Here is a 23,695-nt window from a genome sequence, read left to right as displayed (position 1 = left end):
GTAGGGAAAAAAGGAATAAAAGAATATGAAACTATGTGGCCCACATAGCCTAAAATATTCACTGTCAGGCCATTTATAAAAAAAAGTTTGCTGACCCTTGCTCTATACAGTCAAACTCAAGCCTCAATTTAATAGTAAATAATTCTAAACTAGTAAACTACCAACTGTGTAAACAAGTCAAGATGGAAGAACACACAGATATATCACTGAATATACTTCAGGTGGTTGACATTTATTTAACATGTTGAAACATACCAACTTACCTAAATGACCTTAAAAGCAGCCTCTTAAAGAAAAATACAGACCAACAATAAAAATGTTTCAGTTAAAAATAAAACTCCTTAAAAGAGAGTAACCATAAAAATTACAAGATTTGCTTTTTAAATGCAGAAGCTAAACCAAAATGTGCACCATTCAATTCCACAAAGATATCAGGAGGATAACTGAGATAATTTAAGGTAAATCAGTAAAGGCTTCAAAATATAGTTAAATGTGATTAGGTATTTTCTGAATGCCTGAAAAACCAGTTATCACCCTCAACAAAATGTTCAAAGAGGGCCTCCCTGGTGGCGCAGTGGCTGAGAGTCCGCCTGCAGATGCAGGGGACACGGGTTCGTGCCCCGGTCGGGGAGGATCCCACATGCCACAGAGCGGCTGGGCCCGTGAGCCATGGCCGCTGAGCCTGCGCGTCCGGAGCCTGTGCTCCGCAATGGGAGGGGCCACAACGGTGAGAGGCCCGCATAACGCAAAAAAAAAAGAAAAAAAAATGTTCAAAGAAATCCAAATACCATAAAAGGTACATTTAGCTCAGCCAAAGGCACAGCTAAGCTCTAATGATTTACAGTCCAAGAAATCCAAATAGAACTGTAAAAATTAGGGGAGCATTTGCAGTTACATCAAATTGCTTATCTGAGAACTGTTTAGTAAATAAAAACAATTGCCACTTCCCAAATTGTGAATAAGAATTATTACTTACACTTTTAATAGTTCTTCATGAGGGGGAAAAGAAGATGCCTATTAAAACAGTCAAATGTTATTTTCAAACAAAGCTTTCTAGAAGACTTCAAAAGAATTAAATCTGTTCTCAGACATAAACTGAGACAACACCAAAGGTAAAAATATCATCTATTCTATATGCCATCAAAAAGTACTTTTAATAAAAATATGTACATATTTATACAATGTACTGAGTGCTAAATCAAATCTTCATTGTCACTATATTCTTAAACTCATTTAACAAACATTAATAAATTTCCTATCATGTGCAAAGCACTGAGTTAATAACTTAAATTTTCATAATGCACAATTCATATTTGACTACACTGAGCTTCCAAAAGTCAAAAAAAATACCATTAATGAAGGAAAAGTATGGAAAAGTTAACTTGCACGTAACAAAAATTTAATTTTACATAATACGTAAAGGTACATAGCCCTTCACATATGGTATTTATTCCTGATGACTACAATCTCCCAAACGAAACTACTATAAGCTTCTTGTCGACAAGGACTCTAATTCTTTTGTCCTTCAAAATACTTTCGAGTTTATCCATATACATTCATAAAATAAATTAATTTAAAGAATATTTTGGTTAACATTATTTTTTTTAAAAATCACACATTTTATTTTTACCAAGCAGAATTATACTCTGAAAAAGTATTTTAAATGGTGGTAAACTATTACTTATAATATTACACATTTCTTAGTTTCTCTCCAATTATAGATGTTTTGTTTGTGGAAAGGGGAAGTAGGGTATACACATGTTTTTAAGCTGATCTTTACATGATTTTATCTGACTTGCTAAGAAAGGCATTCTAAAGGATCTGAAGACATACACACACAGATACATAACAGAGCTGGAATACAGATAGTAATGTTATTTGTGTATACTTTATAAATTATAGATTATCTTATCTTGGCTATAGCATAGCAAACTGCTTTGTTTTTTAGGAAATTTGATAAACACTTATAAATGAAACAACACATACTTTATTCTCAATGAAAAGGCAAAATGGTAATACTTACGGTCATGAGTCATAAAATTTTTTACCACATAAATAAAAGGCAAGGCATCTAACAGTACCTACCTGTTGGCAGTTCTGCTGCTTAAGCTCCTCAATTTGGGATTTAAACAATTTGTTTTCATCTTGTACTTCCTATTTAAACAAAAATTAAACACGATCACATGGACAGAGCTTTTATTTTCCATATAAGCTTTAAAACGTATCATACAAACCAGGCAAATTCTTCAACAGTAACAATTTTTAAAGGGTGTAATAAGCCCTATATTAAAATACATTATAATTGAGAGTCCGCCTGCAGATGCAGGGGACACTGGTTCGTGCCCCGGTCCGGGAGGATCCCACATGCCGTGGAGCGGCTGGGCCTGTGGGCCATGGTCGCTGAGCCTGCGTGACTGGAGTTTGTGCTGCGCAATGGGAGAGGCCACAGCAGTGAGGCCCGCATACCGCAAAAAAAAAAAAAAAAAAAAAAAAAAAGTGTGTGTGTGTGTGTGTGTGTGTGTGTATATATAAAATTAGAATAATCCAATTATTCAGTACTAGCCTGGGAGTGGGTATGTCTCAATGGAAGAAAACAGGATCCAGAAACAGACCCAAACACATGTCAGAATTTACTACAGGGTGACACCTCAGATCAGTAGGGCAAGTCCTACTGGTATTTTGGGCCGTATTTTCTTTATTGTGAGGGCCGCCCACATACTGTAAGATGTTCAGCAGCATCCACAGCCTCCATTTACTGGATGCAGTAGCACCCCTCCGCCAGCTGTGATAACCAAAAATGTCTCCAAATATTACCAAATGTTCCAGGCAGGGGACAGAGCCACTGCAGTCAAGTAATAATCGATTATTTAATAATGTGGCTAGTCTTTTATTTTTTTAAGGTTGAAATGCTATTCTTATAACTTACTCCAATAAATTACATGTGAATAAAACATCTAAGCAAAAAAAATAAATTATAAGCATAGTATTAGAAGAAAACACGTGAAAACATTTTTATGATCATAGGGTGAGAGACAACTTTCATTTCAAGACTTCAAACTCAGCAAACTACTTAACATTTCAGTACATAAAAATTTCCAAAGTGGAGGGCGGGAATTAAGTCAAAAGAAAAACTAAAATAAATCACCTCACATGACAAGAAGGCTAACTTCCCTTACTATGTTAAAAGGATCTTATAAATTAGTAAGAAAAAGTCAACCCAGAGGGGAAAATGTAGGAAAAATTACAGGCCAATTCATATACAAATGATGAGTACTTAACTTCTCTATCAAATGCAAATTACAATAATCTGACCATCTTTCAAGCATAATATCAAATGTTTTCATCTTCATCAGTGTTGAAGAGGATGAAAAGGAAGTGGCTCTCTGTTGGAGAGTGTAATTTAGTTGTTGTAGTTTGGTTGTTTAATTTAGTGCAATTTAGTTTAGTTGTAATTTAGTCTGTTGGAGAGTATAAATTAGTAAAAACACTTTGGAGGACAATTGAGCATTATATAACAAAATTTAAAATGAACCTACTTGGGAAGGAAAGGGAATGTGACAGAACCAACCCTTGGAGCATGAAATGTGAGCACAAGTATCTGAGACAGTGCAGACATCTAAAATTTCCTATTACTTCAAAACAATGTTTTGTAAGGACTTTCAATACTACCTACATGAAGATGAAGAGATACTATTTTCTATTTTAACTATCACTTTCAAGAAGGAAAAAAACCCCTCTGCATAAAACCCAAAATCTCACTTGTAGGAATTATAAATACAGATATAGTATAGTAGCATAAGTACTGAAAATGTGTGTGTAAGGATATTCACCATAGAACTGTTGTTAACAGGAAACACAACTCTAAATAATCTAAGTATCCATAAACCAGAACTGGTTGTATAAATGGTAATACAATCATACAAAAGAATACCATGAAGCCATTCAACGTTAAAGACAAAAATGTGCTTATGTGGAAGGACCTCAAAAACATTATTAATTGGGTGGGGGGAGCAAAATACAAAATTGTGTATGATTAAATACAATATGTTTAAAAACTATTAAGTACACACACACACACACATTTTATGCATGGGTGCTTGCTCAAAAGATATATAAATAATTGATAGTAGTTATCTCTGAGGAATGAGACCCAGTATCCGCGTAGGAGGGAATGTCATTTTGCATTCAATTTTCTTTTGTAGTAGTTAAAACTGTTTTCAAACATGCAAAGACAGTAACTCACATGATAATTTTAAGTATAAACATATTTACCTGTAACAGCTTTGTTTTTCTAGAAAGATCACTCTCCCTTTCTTTTAGCACAGTTTCTAATTTCTTCATTTCATTTTCCTTTTCTTTCAACCTAGAATTTTTACAAAGACGTTATATTTAGTTAGGTGAATCGGTGGAGCACAGGAGAATTTTAGGACAGTAAAACTTTTTTTATAATACTGTAATGATGGATACATGTCATCATACATTGGTCAAAAACCCCTAGAATGTACAAAGAGCGTGAACACTAATGGATAATATGGACTTTAGTTAATAGTAATATATTGATTTGCTTCATCAGTTGTAACAAATTACCACACAAATGCAAGAGGTAAAGAAGAAGAAAAATGGGGAAGGAAGGTATATAGAAATTCTCTACTGCTCTCTCAATTTTTTCTGTAAACCTAAAAATGCCCCCCCAAATATTATATTAATTTTCTTTAATGTGAGGTAGAAATAAATCTAAAATCATACTTTAATGATCTATATACCTACTACAAATAGGCCTCAAACGTTGTCTCTAAGCTTTCTATTAGCAAATGATAGAAAAGCACCTTGACAGTTATATAATGCCCATAAGATAAACAGTTAGTTGTACATACGAGCAATCTTAGTGCCAATAAAGACATCTCCTTTTTCACCATAAAGATAATGACCTAATAAATATCTTCAATATCTTACTTTTTTAAAGACACAGTTTCAAAGGGCCACTTCTTAAACATCAATAAAGACTGATGAGATTACATCAAAGGAAAAATCTCTTAAAATTGATAGAAGGCCAAAACAATGAAGTACAGATACCTTTCTTACCACTGTAGGCTGATTTAGTTTAAGAAAACAGACTTCATAGGATAAAAATTTTCTAGGATAACATCTATTAAGACTGATATCTTCACACACACACAAAAAAAACTGCTATCTCCTATGCTCATCAGATTCACTATTTTTACTAATTGGCACAGCATTAACTGATACAACAACAGATACTATTTTCCCCCAAAGGCAAGTTACTTTTATAGAAAGATTCAATATTCATTATCAAGATTATGGCTAAGATTATCTTCTGGTTAATTCAGAGATGTTATTCTTTGAAATACTAAAAATGATTTTGATTTGAAATAAATTTAACCTCTCTTTATAATAATTACTTCATTTAGGAAGACAGAGAGAGAGAAAACTTAAATAAAACCAACCAGTCTATATTAGCAAAAAGAGTACCTCAGAAAATGCATTTGAAGGAATTGGGAAAGATAAAAGTCTCCAGGTATCAGAAAGCATTTGAAAGGCCTCTGTTTTATTATACCAAACAGATTTAACTTATTTGCCCCTGGACTATAATTCCTACTTAACAAGAAAGTTAATAACTTAGACGAAACTCATCATAATATTCAAGGACAGTCTAGAAAATATTGAGAAGTTCCTCTTTAAAATGCTGGCTAAAAGTATACTTACACAATCTCAAGTTCTTCAAATCGTGAGGCAGAACACGCCTAAGAAACAGATACACATTTTTAATTATAACATGAAAAAGATCAGGTTCTACAATATATTATCTATAGAATCACTCACCAGTAAAATAAAAACACAATTATATGTGGTAAATTTAAGATTGGGCCATTCATAAAACAAAGAATGGATTTTCTTTATTTGACTTAATTGTTAATATCCATTTGTTAAAGGATTACAGATTAATACACCAATTAAACACAGACTTAAAAATGAGAACAAGAGTCCATCTGAAAAAGTAAGGAGAGGAAATTCTTTCAGACTTAGGTTGACAAATGAGGCAGTAGTAGACTTGACAGGGATGAAAGTTATTTTATCAACAACAAAACAACGATACAACAGTAATTTTTATGGCAAAAAACTCAGAGAACATATTAACTTCTTTACGTCCTAGTACAGTAAAATAAAGATTCCTCATGTTTTATAAAATATGCTGGTAATCTGTTTATACTATACCTCTCGCAAGTTATGTTGTGCTACCTCCTGAACGTGAGCTTTCAAAGATTCATTTTCTTCTTGAAGATCCTGAAAAAGAATAGGTCTAAATAAAAGTGATATTCAAGTATAAAAAAGGTGTTTACTATTGTTTTTAACTTCTCACCTGTAACCATTTCCGTTTATTGGCTAGGTCTTTCTCCTTCTCTTCTAAAACAGTCTTCATGGTATTCATCTGTTCCTCCTTTCCTTTTAATCTAACAATAAGTTAAGAACTATCAATGAAACTGTTACATGACTAAACAAAGTAAAAATACTGGAGACTGGAAAAGCGTATTTTAGGTTGTACTCATAACCCGAACTGATTAAATAAACTAAAAAATAAATATTTCAAGTATAAAGGCATATAAGATTTTGGAGATATCAAATTAAGCAGTAGCTCTACTCCCACCCCTTAACACCCTGTTTAAGTCAATACCAGTAAATTTAGCTTATCACAACTAGTTTGGGTATGAAATATATAACCAGTTTCACAGTGGCTATTAAAATGGGCAAAGAGCAACATGTCAGTTGAAGGTCACATTCAGTTTATAAAGCAGAAAAATAAGACTTCCACTCTATCCCCATTCCCATCAAAAAACCTACAGGTTCAATCCTAATGAAAAATTTAAGACTTTGAGGCCTTTGTGAGATATAATTTGATGTTCTTTTTTTTTTTTTTTTTTTTTTTTTTGCGGTACGCGGGCCTCTCTCACTGTTGTGGCCTCTCCCGTTGCGGAGCAACAGGCTCCGGACACGCAGGCTCAGCAGCCATGGCTCACGGGCACAGCCGCTCTGCAGCATGTGGGATCTTCCCGGACCGGGGCACGAACCCGTGTCCCCTGCATCGGCAGGCGGACTCTCAACCACTGCGCCACCAAGGAAGCCTGATGTTCTTTAAGATATTACTTGAAATCAAATAAAAAGGAGCTACAATTTTCATTATAATTATGTTTAACTTGTGGAAGAGAGATATTAAAGGGAAATGAGGCAAATGGTACTTACAAGTTCTGAAGTTCTTGAACTTGAGAAGTGATAGATAACTAAAATATAAAGAAAGAAGCAGAAAAAAAGCAATTCATAATCCTTTCAGTTTACCTTAATAGGCTTTATGGTAAACCTTAAAATGTGCACACTTCAAATTACAAAGACCTAGCCAAAATAGAGATGACTTGATTTCACCTTCTCTTGACTCCAATGACAGTAAGAGTAATAAATTAAATATGGGGGGGGGGGCAGGTAGAAGAGACAAGGAATATGGTTATGAATAAGTCTAAACAATGTGATACTTTTTTAAATTGTGAAAATTAGAATATTAACTGTTCACATACCTCCCTATCTTGTCAAAGCGCTTTTTCTTCCCAGTCTTCAAGGCCAACTACTCAACAGTACTCTATATTGTCCTTTAATCTCCTCTTCTTACCATACACAGTTCAATAGTACCTTTTATTCCCCACTGCCTTCTCACAGTCCCTTCAGATCTTGGCTTAGATGTCAGTTCCTCAGAAGGAGACCTTCCTGAACTCTCAGCCTATATTAGGAATTTAATCTTTTCCTCATACCCTATTTCATTCAACACATTATCTCCAACCACTAACATAGTACTTTGATAAGTAGGAGGAACTGAATAAATATTGCTGAATGAATCTGTTGGTTGGATGAATGAATGAATCATCTCTTCCACACAATCTCACCACTTTTTTCAATCAAACCTTATCAGATTATATTCACCAAAACCACCCATCTATTTCCAGTAACCACATCTACCTCTGAAATCCTCCAATGAAATCTGTACTTTCTTCTATAGGCAAAGGTTGAGCAATACATATTCTATAACAAAATGTTTTGGAACATGCAGTCAAAAAAAAAGGTTTACCAAAGTGTTTTTTTTTTTAAGTTGGCAAACTAAAATGAGACATTAATATAGAAAACTTTCCAGAAAAAAAACTTTAAACAGTTAAAAGATATGTTGATTAAAATATTAAAACATTTTCTCAAATCAGGCAAAAATAATAAAAAGCACATAACCCAATATACTTACAGCACACTACTAAAAGTTTTCTTCTGAGTAACAGAAAATAACCAAATAGTTCATTAATACACATACACTAATGAATCTGTCATGCTATGGCTCTGGGATTTTTACCTGTTGAGCCTTTTCAAGCTGGATATTTCCTATTTCTTCTTTTAGAGCCTCTATTTCCTGTTTCAAATCCTTGACAATGACAAAACAGACAAGATTGGACAATGGACACACAGAAATTGACATAAAATGCAATGTACAGACAAACACATGAAATTAAATGGTATTCACTAAAGTTGATAAACAAAAAAGCAAAACATAAGTTTTCTCTCTCTCAATACCTGAATAGTTTTCTCCTTATTAGCAACTTTGAGAAGTTCAGCTTCCAGAAGCTCTTCCACAGACTTGATCTTCCCATCTTTTTCATGGATCCTTAGATGAAGAAATGCATTATTAAACTTGGGGAGAAATCATCAAGATCCACCAACTAAGATATAAAAATAGTACCAAATCATTAATAGGCTCACCAAATCAACTCTTCCCATTTTAAGTAAAAGAGCAACCATATTTTGCAGACAGAAGGGGGAAAAAAATACTTAAAGCTCTTCCTAAATGAGAATTAAGCAGTAACTACCAGGTGGCTGAAGCCTATGCACGCAAGGAGAAGCTGGTCACATGTTTCCAAAGTGCACAGGGAATATAAGATTTGTACCCCAAAGAATACTAAGGAGAACTGAGTTCCTCTCAACAATATAGGTTTCTAGGGCTCTGAAAGCTATGGCCAAAACTTACATACAATTATGGTATTAAACTTTATAGACACTTCAAGAAAACAACACATACAAGGAACTGATCTCTATCCAATATAACCTGTTCGTTAACAGTTCCTAGTGCAGAAACAGAAAATTAACAATTTGAGGCCGCCAAGTTAATAAATGGAGTCAATCATGGAAACTGATTTTTTAACAACTGCACTGGGAAAGCACAGCTAAGTCTCCTTATTCCAGCAATGAAAACTCCTAGCCATCTTAATTACACAATAAAACAAGATTTATGAGCACTAATAAAACTGGACCAAAAGAAAAAGACCAGTTTAATAATGTCATTACTTACACTTTCTTAAGTTCTTCAACTAGTGATGCAAAGGAAACCTAGAAATAGGAAGGTATCCTACTTGGTAATTTGCTCAAAATATAAATGGGTCATAAATAGAAAAGTATGTTGTTCTTTAAATTTTCCACTACACCAAAACCCGGGAAAAGTAAACCTGGGAAGCAATTCTTTCTAGATTTTTTTAAATGTCATAATTATGAAAATGAAAAGCACTTTGAAAGTAAGCAGCTTTAAAGCTACTTATGGTAAGTGTAGGTCAAAAGAAAAACCAATAGATAAATATTAAAATTATTGACTCAATGATTCTAACCAGATAAGGAGAAAATAGGAAATTTCCTAACTTCAGGTAACCTCTTTTACTATTATTTAGAGTCTTACTTTATATATGTATACTCAAAACCTTTTATCACTATAGTAACAAGCAATGACATCCTACCTAGAATACTCTATCCAGTGCCTGGCATAAAGTAAGCATTTAATAAGTTGCAGCTTCTATTACTGATAATCAAGTCACCAATCATTCACAGATTAAAAGTATAATGGACAAATTCCATGTTGGAGAAGGGAGGAACAAAAAAAGGCTTGCTGCTATATTTGATAACAGGTTTGCCCAACGTTTAAAAGAGAATGGTTGCAGGATCCACTAAATATATTACCTGATCATTCTGCTTGGCCTTTAAGTCTTGAACTTCTTTTGTCAGAGATGAATTTTCTGTTCTTATTGCCTTTTTCAAAGACACATAAGCACAACATACTTTTATTTTCTGAAAAAACAGCTAGCTTCTCATTTTTCTCTAGCTGCTTCTTTTCCTCTCTGAAGGCTCAGAAATCTCAGTTGCTCTATATGTCTACAATTCTGCAACTTCCAGAGCTAGCCAAATGGACTTTAATTCAATTATCCTCACAAGTATTTCTACTTATGTTTCCACAACCTGAAAACCACACAGTATACCACTTGTCAAGTCACTTCTCTCCCTAAAATCAAATATACCTTTTACCTTATTTCTTCCAGCAATCCTATCCAAATTAAATTAGTTAAGGCTAATGATAATCATAAAATAAAACTGCATTCTCTCCATTCTATGGCCTCCAATACTATTTCATGAACTTATCAAGTCCACTAGTTATTCTTGTAACTAGCTGTTGTTTGGTTATAATTCGGGCATGGGTGGAGGTGGGGGAGCATATATTACAAACCATAACAATAATATCTACTTCATTAAGGCAATGAATGCTATAGGTAACTACACATTTTTGTATTTATAATAAAATCTTAAATTTAATGAAAAAGGACATCATATAAATTCATAAAATGTGGGTAACTAAAAGGTATGGGAAAAATATTACACATTACAGTAAAACCGCTTCATGTTCACTGAATAGTCATAAGGAAAACAAATATACAAAATTCTTTACATTCAGTTCTTCCTCTTTAGTGGCCACCTGAATAAGTCCAGTTTCAAGTAATTCTTCTACAGTCTTCAACTTCTCATCTTTTTCTTGAATGCTGAAATTATAAATTTAAAACACATGTATGAACTATTTTCAAAGAAAACAATATGATTTCTAAATAAATATTTTACATGGATCAACTCCTATGCCCATTGTTCCTTATAAACTTTCAATTCTAGAAAGGTTTCTAAGGATCTTTGGTCATGGTCCAAGGGTAGTCCCTCTTTACCAAAAACTAAACTGTATGCAAGTAATGCATGCTTACATGCTAGCCTAAACAAGTAAATCATGGCCACACATGACACCCACAAACTTAATGTAATTCCAAATCAATCAATAGTACACCACTCTCTTCCATTATGAAGTACAAACAGAATTTTAAGAATTTAGATTAATATAGTTAATAATTCTGCTATCTCAAACTTGGTAGAAATGAGTCATTAAAATATTTTTTAAAAATTTAATCTCTTACCATCTTTCCATTTGTTCCAAAACATCTTTTTTAGGCTAAAATAAAATCACCAAAAAAGAAAAAAAAAAAAAAAGAAGATTAATTTTACCAAGGCTACATGAGGTAAAACTACTTCAGAAATAGAATTCTATTAGTATTAATTAGATCCAAAATTTAGGAAGATGATCCATGTTTGAAGACTGCTAACAGTTAAAGAATTACTGAATTCAGAAAACACAAGACAGGGGCATCCCTGATGGTGCAGTGGTTAAGAATCTGCCTGCCAATGCAGGGGACACGGGTTGAGCCCTGGTCCGTGAAGACCCCATATGCCATGGAGCAACTAACTGTGGCCGTGTGCCACAACTACTGAGCCCACGTGCCTAGAGTCCGTGCTCTGGCAAGAGAAGCCACCGCAATAAGAAGCCCGCACACCGCAACGAAGAGTAGCCCCCGCTCGCCACAACTAGAGAAAGCCTGTGTGCAGCAATGAAGACCCAACGCAGGCAAAAAGTTAAAAAAATAAATAAATTTACAAAAAAAGAAAAGAACACAGGACAGAAAAGACGAGGCTACACAAAAGACACAGAAAAAGATGAAGTATAAAATAGGCTGGCAAAAATGAACTAGTCCCTTGTAAGTTTTCAATTACTATAAAAGAAATATTAAGGATGAGAATTTGCCCCTCCTTTACATTAATTCTTCAAATCTAAAATTCCAAGGCTCTAAGGCCTTGCAGGCCAAGAAGGAGGCTTTGTTCCTTTTTTTTTTTTTTTAAACTAACATATAAGGCAAGTGCACAAATCCTGTGTACAATTCAATGAATTTTTAACATGTAGATTTCACATAACCACCACCTAAGCCAATATACAGAATGTTTTAAAACTGATTGTAGGGACTTCCCTGGTGGCACACTGATTAAGAATCCACCTGCTAATGCAGGGGACACTGGTTCGATCCCTGGTCCAGGAAGATTCCACATGCCACAGAGGAACTAAACCTGCGAGCCACAACTACTGAGCCCGCGTGCCACAACTACTGAAGCCCACGCACCTAGAGCCTGTGCTCTGCAATGAGAGAAGCCACAGCAATGAGAAGCTTGCACACCGCAAAGAAGAGTAGCCCCCACTCACTGCAACTAGAGAAAAGCCCAGGCGCAGCAACGAAGACCCAATGCAGCCAAAAATAGATAAATAAATTTATAAAAGTAAAAAATAAAACTGACTGTAAAGTGCAGAAGCAACACAAGAACGTATTCTCCTTGCTACATTAAAACATGACATGTGAGCTGATCCCAACCATTCACCCATCCTTCTAGCATCCCCCCCATACACTTTACAAAGTCCTCAATGTTATATTTACTATGTGTCCAGAAGCAAGGTTTCCCCCTCAGCATTCCTAGGTCTTCAGGCAGCTAAGCAACCTGACAAAACAGATTTGGGGTCTTTTCCCCTTCAACATTCTCTTCTACCCATCCCATTCCCTACCTGCTTTCTCCTAATTTTGTTGGTTTCATAATTTTTTTCCAATTTTATTACAACCATTTTTCACAAATACTATTAATTTTTCCATTACCAAATCCAAGTCATAAGATTCCACTTTCAACGTATTTCTAAAAATTAATCCCCTTTTCTTCAGTGTCTTAGGTTAGATCCTCAGCTTTACTCATCTCAAATATCACAATACCCTAATTCTTCTCCCTGTCTCTAGAGTTCATAAGGACTATACTGTGAGAGGTACAGGAGAACTTCCGAATGGGAAAAAAAAAACTTTCCTACCATCAGAAAGGACATAGGAGCTGTCAAAAGTACATTAAATCATGTTTATAAATTGTGAAAAATAAATCATGCAGTAAGTTTATAAATCTTTCATCAAGATGGCTTTCGTCCATCTTTATTTTTATTTATTTTTTTAATAGATTTTTTAATTGTATTATTTTATTTTATTTATTTATTTATTTTGGCCGTGTTAGGTCGTCATTGCTGCGCACATGCTTTTTCTCTGACTGTGGCGAGTGGGGGCTACTCTTCATTGGGTGCGCAGGCTTCTCACCGCGGTGGCTTCTCTTGTTGCGCAGCACGGGCTCTAGGCGCATGGGCTTCAGTAGTTGTGGCACGTGGGCTCAGTAGTTGTGGCTCATGGGCTCTAGAGTGCAGGCTCAGTAGTTGTGGTGCACGGGCTTAGTTGCTCCGTGGCACGTGGGATCTTCCCGGACCAGGGCTTGAACCCGTGTCCCCTGCATTGGCAGGTGGATTCTTAACCACTGCACCACCAGGGAAGCCCTGTCCATCTTTATTTTTGATGCATGTCATCTCACATAAAAACAATACAAAGTAGGTGACTATGTATGGTGATAGACATTAACTAGACTTACTGTGATTATTTCACAGTAACACAAATATAGAATCATTATGTTGCACACTTGAAATTAACATGTCAATTGTATTTCAATTTTTTAAAAAAGACAACACTATTAAGTCCTAGTTATATGCAGCTTGATCATTTAGTTGTATTACACCTTTAGTACTGCATACTTCACTACCACATAAATTCAAACACCTCATGGTTACCAGAATGATCCAACTAAAATACTAGACAAAATGCTGATTCATTCTTTCAACATCCTTCAGTAGCATACCACATTCTAGATCAAGCTCATGGTCCTTACACAGCCTACAAAGTCCTTCATGATTAGGCCCTAGCAAATCTTTCTCTTCCCCTTAATACCTCATACTTTGCACTTCCACAATATGCCAATATGCTCTGAATATGCCAATTTGGCCACACTGCCATGACTTTTAACACTGTATGCCCTCAGTTTGGATTGCCCCTTAGCTGTTCAGCAAATTCTTGGCTATTTTTCAAAATCAGGTTTAGCTGTCCCCTCTCTGTGGCACCTCTTACTCTCCTTCAGATAGAAGTATCTCTTCCTCTAAACCTGTACACACAGTTTAAAATTTTTTCAAAAAAAGAATTTTATTCATCACACTTTTCTGTGTGTACACCTATCTCCACACTACACCATATTCTTGGGGCAAGAACCAAGTCTCATTCATCTCTGTAGCCTTAGCATTGTAGCACAGTACCTAGCATACTCTCCATTAGTAAAAATTTAATGGACTCAATATCCTTTAACAAGGTTACAGTTTAACAAGTACTTTTGGTCAATTGCTCACTGAATGTTCAATTGCATGAAATCGACCCAACTTAGTTATCTATCCAATATTTTACCTTTATACATTATTAATCTAATCCAATCCAATTTTCTCCTCCGTGGATGACTTTCAAAACTACATCATACAACAATGAATTATTCTGCAATAAAACAGAACCAGACTGCAGGGCAAAAGAAAAAAACTTCCTACTGCTACAGTTTTTACTTAATAATCTTTATCTTTGAATCTTAAAAAACTACTAGTAAAAAGTCATGCTGTTCCTTTGCTAAAAAGTCAAGATGCTCAAAACAAATAAGACACCTCAGGACCTTCCCCCACAAAAAGTATTATTTTATTCTGAAGAAATGAGATCTTAGTAACTGATTTATTTGTATGATCTATCCATAGGCCTACATCCAAATGGAGTCTTCTCTTCTCTAGTATATAAACAGGTTACCTTACCTGATATTTGCTGTCTTTCTGCTTCCTACACCTAAAGAAACAACAAAAACTTGGCACCATTATTGGTTTGTGCTTCAATAAGCTCAATTTTTTCCTCCAGGATAAAAATCCATGGAGCAAAGAGACTGAATTTTTTTTACATAACTAAACTGTTCATCTCTCAACTGTCACTTGGAATTCTGACCGCTGGGTAGGAAGGGGTTAAAGAAAGGTGGAAATGAAATTTAAATTATGCTAATATTTATCTCTTCCTTCACTAGCAGTGGCAATAAAAATGACCAGAGGAGGGCTTCCCTGGTGGCGCAGTGGTTGAGAGTCCGCCTGCCGCTGCAGGGGACGCAGGTTCGTGCCCTGGTCCAGGAGGATCCCACATGTCGCAGAGCGGCTGGGCCCGTGAGCCATGGTCACTGGGCCTGCGCGTCCGGAGCCAGTGCTCCGCAGAGGGAGAGGCCACAACAATGAGACGCCCGCGTACCGCAAAAAAAAATAGACAAAGCAGAAGAAAAGATTAGTGAAATTGAAGACATGGCAATAGAAGAATGAAACAAAATGAAACCCAGAAGGGAAAAAAGAAAGACTATTTAAAAAAAAAAAAAAAAAAAAAAAGAGCTTTCGGAACAAGGAGGAAAAATTCTAAGAATTACCAAAGAGCAAGTCTTAAAAGATGAGTTTCTCCTCTTATCAAATAATTCTTTTAAATAAATTTTAAAATGTGGCTATGAAATTATGTTCTGTGGACTGTTCTTCATAAAACTATTCTTCATAAAAAAAGAATCCATCTCACGCTAAAAGTTATGTTAACAGAATATTTAAAAATACACAGAAGCTTTATAGTAGACAGAAGGCTGATTCAATAAGAAAGAAATTAAAACAACAAGATCCTGTTGTATAACATAGGGAATTACACTCAATATCCTGTAATACACCATAATGGAAAAGAATATGAAAGAGAATATATATATATATATATATATATATATATATAAATCACTTTACTGTACACCAGAAACACAACTGTAAATCAACTATACTTCAATAAAAAAAATTTTTTTTAATAAAATACAATTCAACACCCCCCCAAAAGAAAGAAACTAGAGGAAACAAGGTAATTCTTTGGCTATCATGTTACCTTAAGGGGAAAAAAAAAAATTAAGGCTAATGGTTTTACTCTTGTCTAATGATGAAGAATATCATTTTTAGTATAGAATAAAAGTGAAAAGAAAAGATCGAGGTACTCTGTTTAAAACTAAGAATTACCATCACCTTTAATACTGGAATTCTAGGGTAGATTCAGAAATTTCTAGGCATTTATTTTACCTCCCATGAAGTGAATTTTAGAAAGTTTAAAACTTTATATATTGAAATAGGTGTTCCAGAATCTCTGATAACCAACTCAAAAAAAGGACTACATTCTGCTTTTCTGGGTAAGAACTAACACAGCCAAAAAATATCTATCATATTTTATCTAATCCAAGTCACCAATGTTGGATCTCACAACTGGTAAAATGTTTACATAACACTAAAAATTAAAGATGCCTCCAACTAAACTGTAACCGGAGACTAAGATACATCCAGACTTCAGAGATAATAAACTGAGGAGAAAAAAATTCTTACAGTTGATGAAATATCTTATCTGTTAAAAGCTGTATAACAACAAAAGGAAATAGGAATACGATTTAAGAATAAAACTTAAATATCATTTGAGCATTACACTGGCATGAAGTCATGTCCACGCACTAAACATCATTTATTCAGCATTTTCTCCTCTATTACCTTTAGTTTGAATGGGTAAAGCATATACAAAGTTTATGCAAAGCACTTAAATACCATATTTGTGGGGGAGGAAAACAAATAATGGATTAATTCTTGACAAGTAAACAGATGTTCACAAAATACTTCTAAAATACTTCCACAACATCTGGCACAGCTACTTATACCAATTCAATACCTGCACAGATGTGAATTTTAAAATAAAAAAGCATGCATCTGCTAAAGGAAGTGCTATATCATTTGCAATAACTTACACTTCAGCTTCTAATAAAATGTGTCAAAATTTAACAGTAGTAGAGAAACATGCCTTCATTTTACTGTGTCATATAATATGAAGTGTTTCTAGAATATTTTTAAAAACTGGAATTTGAAGAATTATTTAGAAGAGTATGAAGGCAACTCTTAGGAACAGCCACAGAATAGACATCACCTGGGGCTCAAGTTTATGGAGCCATGCTTATTCAGGCTGCTACAGTTCTGATGGCTTGCTATAAATACAGAAAGAAGTATGATGGCAATAGAGGGTGGAGATGAGATGGAAAAAAATAAATATTCTAAAGGAAAGGAATTAAGGCTTAAGATGTCTGCTATATGCAAAGCACTAGGCTACTCAACTATACATAAACTCCCCAATTTAAATCTAACAAGCTTATAATGTAAATAAAATCTCAATGTAGAAGACCTGGAATGAGAGGTCTTAGAAAGGTTAAGCAATTTGATCAACATCACTGCTTTTAAGTGCTGGTAGTAGGTTTCAAACCCATTCTCTTTTTAAGAATCCACACTGCTTTACAGAAAAAAGTGAGGCTGCAAAAGTCTGACTATTATCCTGAGAGCCAAATGCATCAAAATGACTTAAAGAAATTATTTTTATGCATCCTATTAAACTTTTTTTTTTTTGAAAAATGCTATAAACAGCATTAGCTTCTTCTCAGGAAGAGAAATTAAATTTTCCTTAATTTAGAGACTTGATTAGCACAAGATGACTAGAAATGCAATTAAAAGGCATATCTACACTTAAACAAAATTTCTAAAAATGAACGAGTTGATTACTACTTAAGAAGAATCAGACCTTGTTATCTATTGGATATTTCTAACTTATAATTCATAAAAAGCCTTACCTGTTCAGAAATAAGAGTCTGTAGCTTCTGAACTTCTAATTGTAATGCTTTCTTTTGGTCATTTAGAATCTAAAAGAAAGAATCTCAATTTACTGTTTTATTAAGAAAAGGTAACAAAGCAACCATCTGAATGTTTTTTAAAAAATCAAAGCCATATTACTGTTAAATACTTATAAAGTGACAAGTGAATTATATACTGACCTAAGAATGCAAATCTCATGAGGCTCCATTTTTCAGTTTCAATGAACATATTTCCAGAGAACAGGAATACAGTAATATTATAATGTACATATACAATGATCTATAAAAAGTTGTTTCTACTGAGCCCCCCTAATTCAGTCATGTGGTTTATCCCAAACAGTGTTAACACTGTGCTTAGAACCCTGACATGTGTATTTCAAAGAGTTTAATCGTTTGTGCCAATGAATTCTGGGAAACCCTGCTTTCATAAGTGAGTACTTACAGGATTCCTATTAAGCAAAAAAAAAAAAAAAAAATTAAAATTAAAATTAAAAAAAAAAGCAAATCTTACTGCATGCAGAGATGTATCCTGGCAATCAGAATGCTTTACAATAATCCTCAAGCTGTTTGGCCATGACCAGAAACTAGCACTACACCAACAATGGAGGCAAAAAAAACCATCTCAATCTACCAAATGAAAACTGTAAAGAAAAGGTTGGGGCAAAACAAGTATCAAAAGTCTACTATAAAAACAGGTAAGTCAAAATCATCAAAGCAAAAAGTCTATGATAAAATTGTTCATAGAAGTCCCCAAATAAACTATAGAAACACTGTTTCAGAGTGATCACATATAAAAGAGTAGTATTTCTACATTCACTGCAACTGAAAATTACACAAGTTTGTTCAAAGAAAGCTGAGTTGACAAGTTTAATTACACACCTTAAATTCTTCCATTTTGTTTGAAATTTCACATTGTAGCTGCTCTTCAAGCAATCTTATTTTATCATCCTTAACGTGAATACTATGAGAAAAAAAAATACTTCATATATACAGAAAGCTTACATAAATTATGTGCACAACTATCAGCTATAAGCAGCAATGTCTTCTGTAATTACACTGGAACATAAATGTATGAACGGCCCATGTACAGGAATACTTTAATCACCTTTTTTGCATCTTCTCCAGTTCATGTGCAGCAGCAGCCTGTTAGAAATGAGAATTGTATCATTCCTCAGGAAGCACTCAAACCTATTCTTTTACTTATTTTTACATATTGAAGTTATATTTTCATATATTTAGAGTAAATAGTTAAATCAACAGCATACATTACAGTAATATTTTTTGCTGTCCAGTATTTTTTACTTCTCACTGTTCAACTTTTATCCTAGTTTAAGGTATATCCTTTTCTGATTAAATGGCAGAAGGCTAAAACAAATCAGCACATCATAAGTGTTATAACTGAGTTCTCTGATAAAGTGATCAATTTCTTGGATCAAACATTAATTTCAACATGAGTATAGTAACATTTAGGTGAGTTGTGAGAGTCACGGTCAAACAGAAGAGGGTTTGGGGCTTCCCTGGTGGCGCAGTGGTTGAGAGTCCGCCTGCTGATGCAGGGGACACGGGTTTGTGCCCTGGTCTGGGAAGATCCCACATGCCGCGGAGTGGCTGGGCCCATGAGCCATGGCCGCTGAGCCTGTGCTCCGCAACGGGAGAGGCCAAAACAGTGAGAGGCCCGTGTACCGGGGGGAAAAAAAAAAAAAAAAAAAAACCGAAGAGGGTTTTAACAACACACCATGCAGCCAAACACAAGTAACCATTATGTTTACTATCTACATAAGTAAAACTAAGGCTTGCAATACCAATGAAAATAAGTGTCAACAAACTGTAATTCTAAGGTAAATGCTTAAAAGCAATAAAGATCTACCTGTTCATTTGCCAGGGCCTGTAATTTTTGCACTTCAGCTTTTAATAAGAAATTCATATTCTGTATATCCTAGAACAAGAAGGAAAAATAGTATTAGAAGTATTTAATATTAAATTTGAAGTTCTGTAATGTATCTCTTCTACCTAAGCAAAGGTCTCAAATTACAATTTCTTAAGTCAGAAAGAAAACCATCAACTTGTTATTTAACATATTTCCCAAATTATTATGAATAAATATCATGTGAGAAAAAGCCTTTGAACTTCTCTTAGAGAACTAAAGAGGATTTTGTAGTTTAGAAAAGAGGTAAGACACTTTTCAAATGAATTCTATCTAGAGTATTTTCCAGTCTTCACAGACACTCATACTAATTACTAGATCAGGGTAATTCAATGACTATAAAATACTGTAGCCATTTATAAGAATTACTGTACCTTAAGTTCCTCCTCTTTACTTGCTAAATGATCATGTTCATTTGCTAAAGAATCTTCAGTCTGTTTTATCTGCTTATCCTTTTCTGCAATCCTTTAACAGGAAATAGATTTGTACATTCAATAAACATTTAGAAGTCAAGTCACAAGTCAAAGGATTAGAAGCTTCAAATATGGTCATCCTTACTTAAGTAGTTTTTCACATAACCGTACCTTCCATTTCTGTAGACCATATCAGTTTAGTAGTAACTGTCACAGGCATTACTACAACTCCTTAAAATACATACCCCTATTTTAAAACTTGAGATCAAAGAAGTTAAGTAATTTAAGCTCACAAGCCTGGCAATCTGAAAAACAGATTCCAGGTCTTCTGAACTTAAGTGAGCCATGTTTAGGCAAATTATACAATACACATCAAAAAAAAGAACTTCATTTTGGGCATACCACCATATAGTTAGATACAGAGTAGCTACAGCTACTTATTAGACACAAAAACTAACTTCCACTAATCTCAAATCACAATAATCTCTTCCACATAACTGCTAAAGCCCAAAGGGAAAAAAGCTTCCCCAACTCTTTTTATGACAAAGACATAAAAACACAGAATACATAATGCTTAGGGGTAGAAGAGCAAAAGCTGCTCCAAATCTACTTGAGAGTATTTTTTGAACAAGTTAGAACGTAAAGTCAATCATAAGTGTAGAATCTAACAGCTATCAGTTAGTGGTGACTAAGCAATTTTAAGAGAAATATAGAAAGGCAGGCTTACACTTTATGTAACTCTTCTGCTAGAGCTGAAGCGGATGTCTAAGAAAGAGAAACAGTGTCAACATAAAAGCCCTTAAGAGAAAGTTTTAAAGTTGTACAATCATCATCACAATAAAGCTTTAAAAATTAAAAGAAATAAATGTATATAAAGTTAAGGAAGTATCTGGCTCATGATGAATGTTCACTAAATAACAGCTAATATTCTGAAAGTAAATTTGAACAATAACAGCCAGTATTGGGGAATTACACATCATAAGACATTTTTAATAAAGTAAGTTGACAGGTCTGAAAACTATGTAACTGCCAAGCAACACATAAATAGGAAAAACAGCAGCAAAGGCTATTTTTCATTCATGTGCTTCTTTTCCTTAGTAACAATTTCCAATAATGAAATGATACCATTCATGATTAAGATAAGTCGTTTGGTAATGCTCGTGTTCATCTTTACTTTTCAAAAGGTACTTATAGCATTCTCGAAATATTAAGTTTCTGATAAATTTTCTAGAACTACCTCTCATCTATAACTTAAGATCTCAATCCAATTTGAGTTAATAATTTACATATACACATACATCCATATACACACACCCTTTCCTATATTATATAATTCTTTCCCAATTAATTTTAGACTATAGTTTCTACAAAGAAAACAATTAGAAAAGAAAAAAATGGTTGCAACCTCAAAGTTTTGGGATTTCCAACTCGCCTGAACGTTAAAAACAACTTTTTAATGTTAAAACTACCTTTTGCACAGAAAATGACTTCTATTCTAAGCTATTACTTTTCCTACAAACAACTTTTAAAAGTTTAAAGTTGAAGAACTGAAACTGAAATTCACAGTATGTATATTATGGAAACAAGCTAAGTACTTACAAGTTTCTTCTCTTCTTAATGTTATATTATTTGTATTCTAAAGGCTATATATCTATATCTATCTATCTACCTATTTATCATGCTACATAAGAATGATGCCAAAGATTAACAGGTTTTACAATACCACCTAGAAAACTTTGGAAGGTTTCACACTCAAACTATACTGAAGTATAAATTTTAAAATGATTCTTTGGCATATATAACCTGAGAGCTTTGGTTAACATACTGCTAACACCTGAGGGTATACTAAGTTTTCCCTTATGGCTAGTCAATATTTAGCGAATACTTCTAAAACATAAACTATCATCCTTCACACCTGTTTTCTGACAGGATGGCAATCAACATTTTTTTCCTCCTAAAGTTAAAAACTCTCTAACCCACCTTCCCATTAGATTTGGATTTCTTCCGTAGTGTTTTCTTACAGCACTATACGTAATTATCAGAGTGCTTAGCACTTAGGATCATCCAGTTGATTCACTGACTAGTCACCCAACTACTAATCCAGTACGCAGCACTCAACAGGCACTCAGATTATTTACACAGCTAGGAAGCCATTACTAATGACAAGCAATAAGAAAGTACCATTACCTGGGCTGCTATCTGGGAATGGAATTGTTGAATTTGAGCTTTTAAAGCCTCATTCTGCTCCAAAATATCCTTTCATAAAGAGCAACCAAAAAGGAGAGGGAAAAGTGTTCTGTTAAATATACCAATGTATATGAACAAAATGAGTTACAGGTACATCTGTTTACCTTTAAAAAGGCACTCTTAGATTCCAAAAGGCGTCATTTTAAACAATGATTAGGCATTCTATTCTGAGAGCTCATTTACAAAGCAGAAATTAAGAATACATTGTACTGTTCCTAATCTAATGCAAAAAAGCATAAGACTGTGGGTAAAGGCATCTTTGAGCACATATTCAGATCATATTGTGACAACTGCTTGAAGATTAAATTAGAATTATTCATCCGCACTCCAGAATTAGGATAAGATAGGCTACCCTCTCTCCTCTACACAAGACACATCCAACCACTGCCCGTCTTTATTTTTTTTAAAGAGGGAAAATTAGATACCTGAACTTGCATTTGTAGAGACTCTTCTTTGTTCACCCTTTTTTGCTCCGATTCCATTAACTGCATTAGCCTTTGCTCCAACTGTTGTTTTGATACCAAGGTATCTGTAAGCTTACTATGCAGACTCTGTACTTCATTTTCTTTGGCCACAAATTTACTCTGTAAATCTAACAAAACATTGCATTTTATAAAGGTCTCTTCCTTGGCCTGGTTACTGCTACTCGTCGTTAGTGTAGGCACTGCCTCCTCTAGAATACTCTCCTTGAATCTCTCCTCTGCTTCCTGCATACGGCTCCCTTGAGCAGTCTATGCTTACCTTTTTCACAGCACCTGCCACACTGTACTAATTCACTTCCTCTCCCAGAGAGTGAGCTTTTTGAGATCAGAGATTGCCTTTTCCCTATACCCAGAGCTGTACCCAAGGCTTGGCACAAAATACATAATCAATAAATGTGTGAAATGAATGGTACATGGATGTTTAAAACTCTTATATCATTTCTCGCAAGCATTCTTTATTTCCCCAAAGATGCTTTAGTAAGTTATTTAGTGAAAAAAATCAGAGGAAACCAAAGGTCTACAGAGCCAAAACTCTGTATGATCTAGCCTTGTGTTTGGAACTATATTTTACTAGCTCTCCACCATTTTCATGGGAGGAAGGGGAGTAGTGGAAACATAGATAAAACACACTAATACAAGCTCCATTATTTCCTAAATGAATTAATCAAATTAAGAATAAGTAGTGAAAGTTAGCATTTAAGTAGGCAGTTTTAAGTCAACTACTTGGGGACTTCCCTGGTGGCGCAGTGGTTAAGAATCCACCTGCCAATGCAGGGAACACGGGTTCGATCCCTGGTCTGGGAAAATCC

General features: G+C 34.5%; 1 protein-coding gene across 6 annotated transcripts in view; it reads right to left on the bottom strand.

Annotated features, from left to right (window-relative positions):
• KTN1 (kinectin 1) overlaps positions 1-23,695 on the bottom strand; it is an 83,276-nt gene that overhangs the window by 29,414 nt on the left and 30,167 nt on the right. For 5 of the 6 annotated variants that reach the window (XM_007445989.1, XM_007445987.1, XM_007445988.1 and 2 more), the window contains exons 10-30: positions 22,830-22,996; positions 22,345-22,413; positions 20,885-20,922; positions 20,119-20,209; positions 19,688-19,756; positions 18,926-18,963; positions 18,700-18,781; positions 17,800-17,868; positions 11,313-11,347; positions 10,805-10,895; positions 10,045-10,113; positions 9,389-9,426; positions 8,617-8,707; positions 8,399-8,467; positions 7,258-7,295; positions 6,380-6,470; positions 6,235-6,303; positions 5,725-5,762; positions 4,273-4,363; positions 2,086-2,154; positions 977-1,014 (exon numbers count right to left, since the gene is read on the bottom strand). In XM_007445989.1, the coding sequence (XP_007446051.1) occupies positions 977-1,014; positions 2,086-2,154; positions 4,273-4,363; positions 5,725-5,762; positions 6,235-6,303; positions 6,380-6,470; positions 7,258-7,295; positions 8,399-8,467; positions 8,617-8,707; positions 9,389-9,426; positions 10,045-10,113; positions 10,805-10,895; positions 11,313-11,347; positions 17,800-17,868; positions 18,700-18,781; positions 18,926-18,963; positions 19,688-19,756; positions 20,119-20,209; positions 20,885-20,922; positions 22,345-22,413; positions 22,830-22,996 (1,450 nt within the window). The remainder of the gene's footprint in view (positions 1-976; positions 1,015-2,085; positions 2,155-4,272; positions 4,364-5,724; positions 5,763-6,234; positions 6,304-6,379; positions 6,471-7,257; positions 7,296-8,398; positions 8,468-8,616; positions 8,708-9,388; positions 9,427-10,044; positions 10,114-10,804; positions 10,896-11,312; positions 11,348-17,799; positions 17,869-18,699; positions 18,782-18,925; positions 18,964-19,687; positions 19,757-20,118; positions 20,210-20,884; positions 20,923-22,344; positions 22,414-22,829; positions 22,997-23,695) is intronic. The other variant, XM_007445990.1, reaches the window with a different exon arrangement.

The sequence above is a fragment of the Lipotes vexillifer genome, unplaced genomic scaffold (assembly GCF_000442215.2).
Source record: "Lipotes vexillifer unplaced genomic scaffold, Lipotes_vexillifer_v1.1 scaffold43, whole genome shotgun sequence".
NCBI classification, from domain to species: Eukaryota; Metazoa; Chordata; class Mammalia; order Artiodactyla; family Lipotidae; genus Lipotes; species Lipotes vexillifer.
Note: the sequence above shows the minus strand (reverse complement) of the source record. Positions and strands in the feature narration are given on the sequence as shown.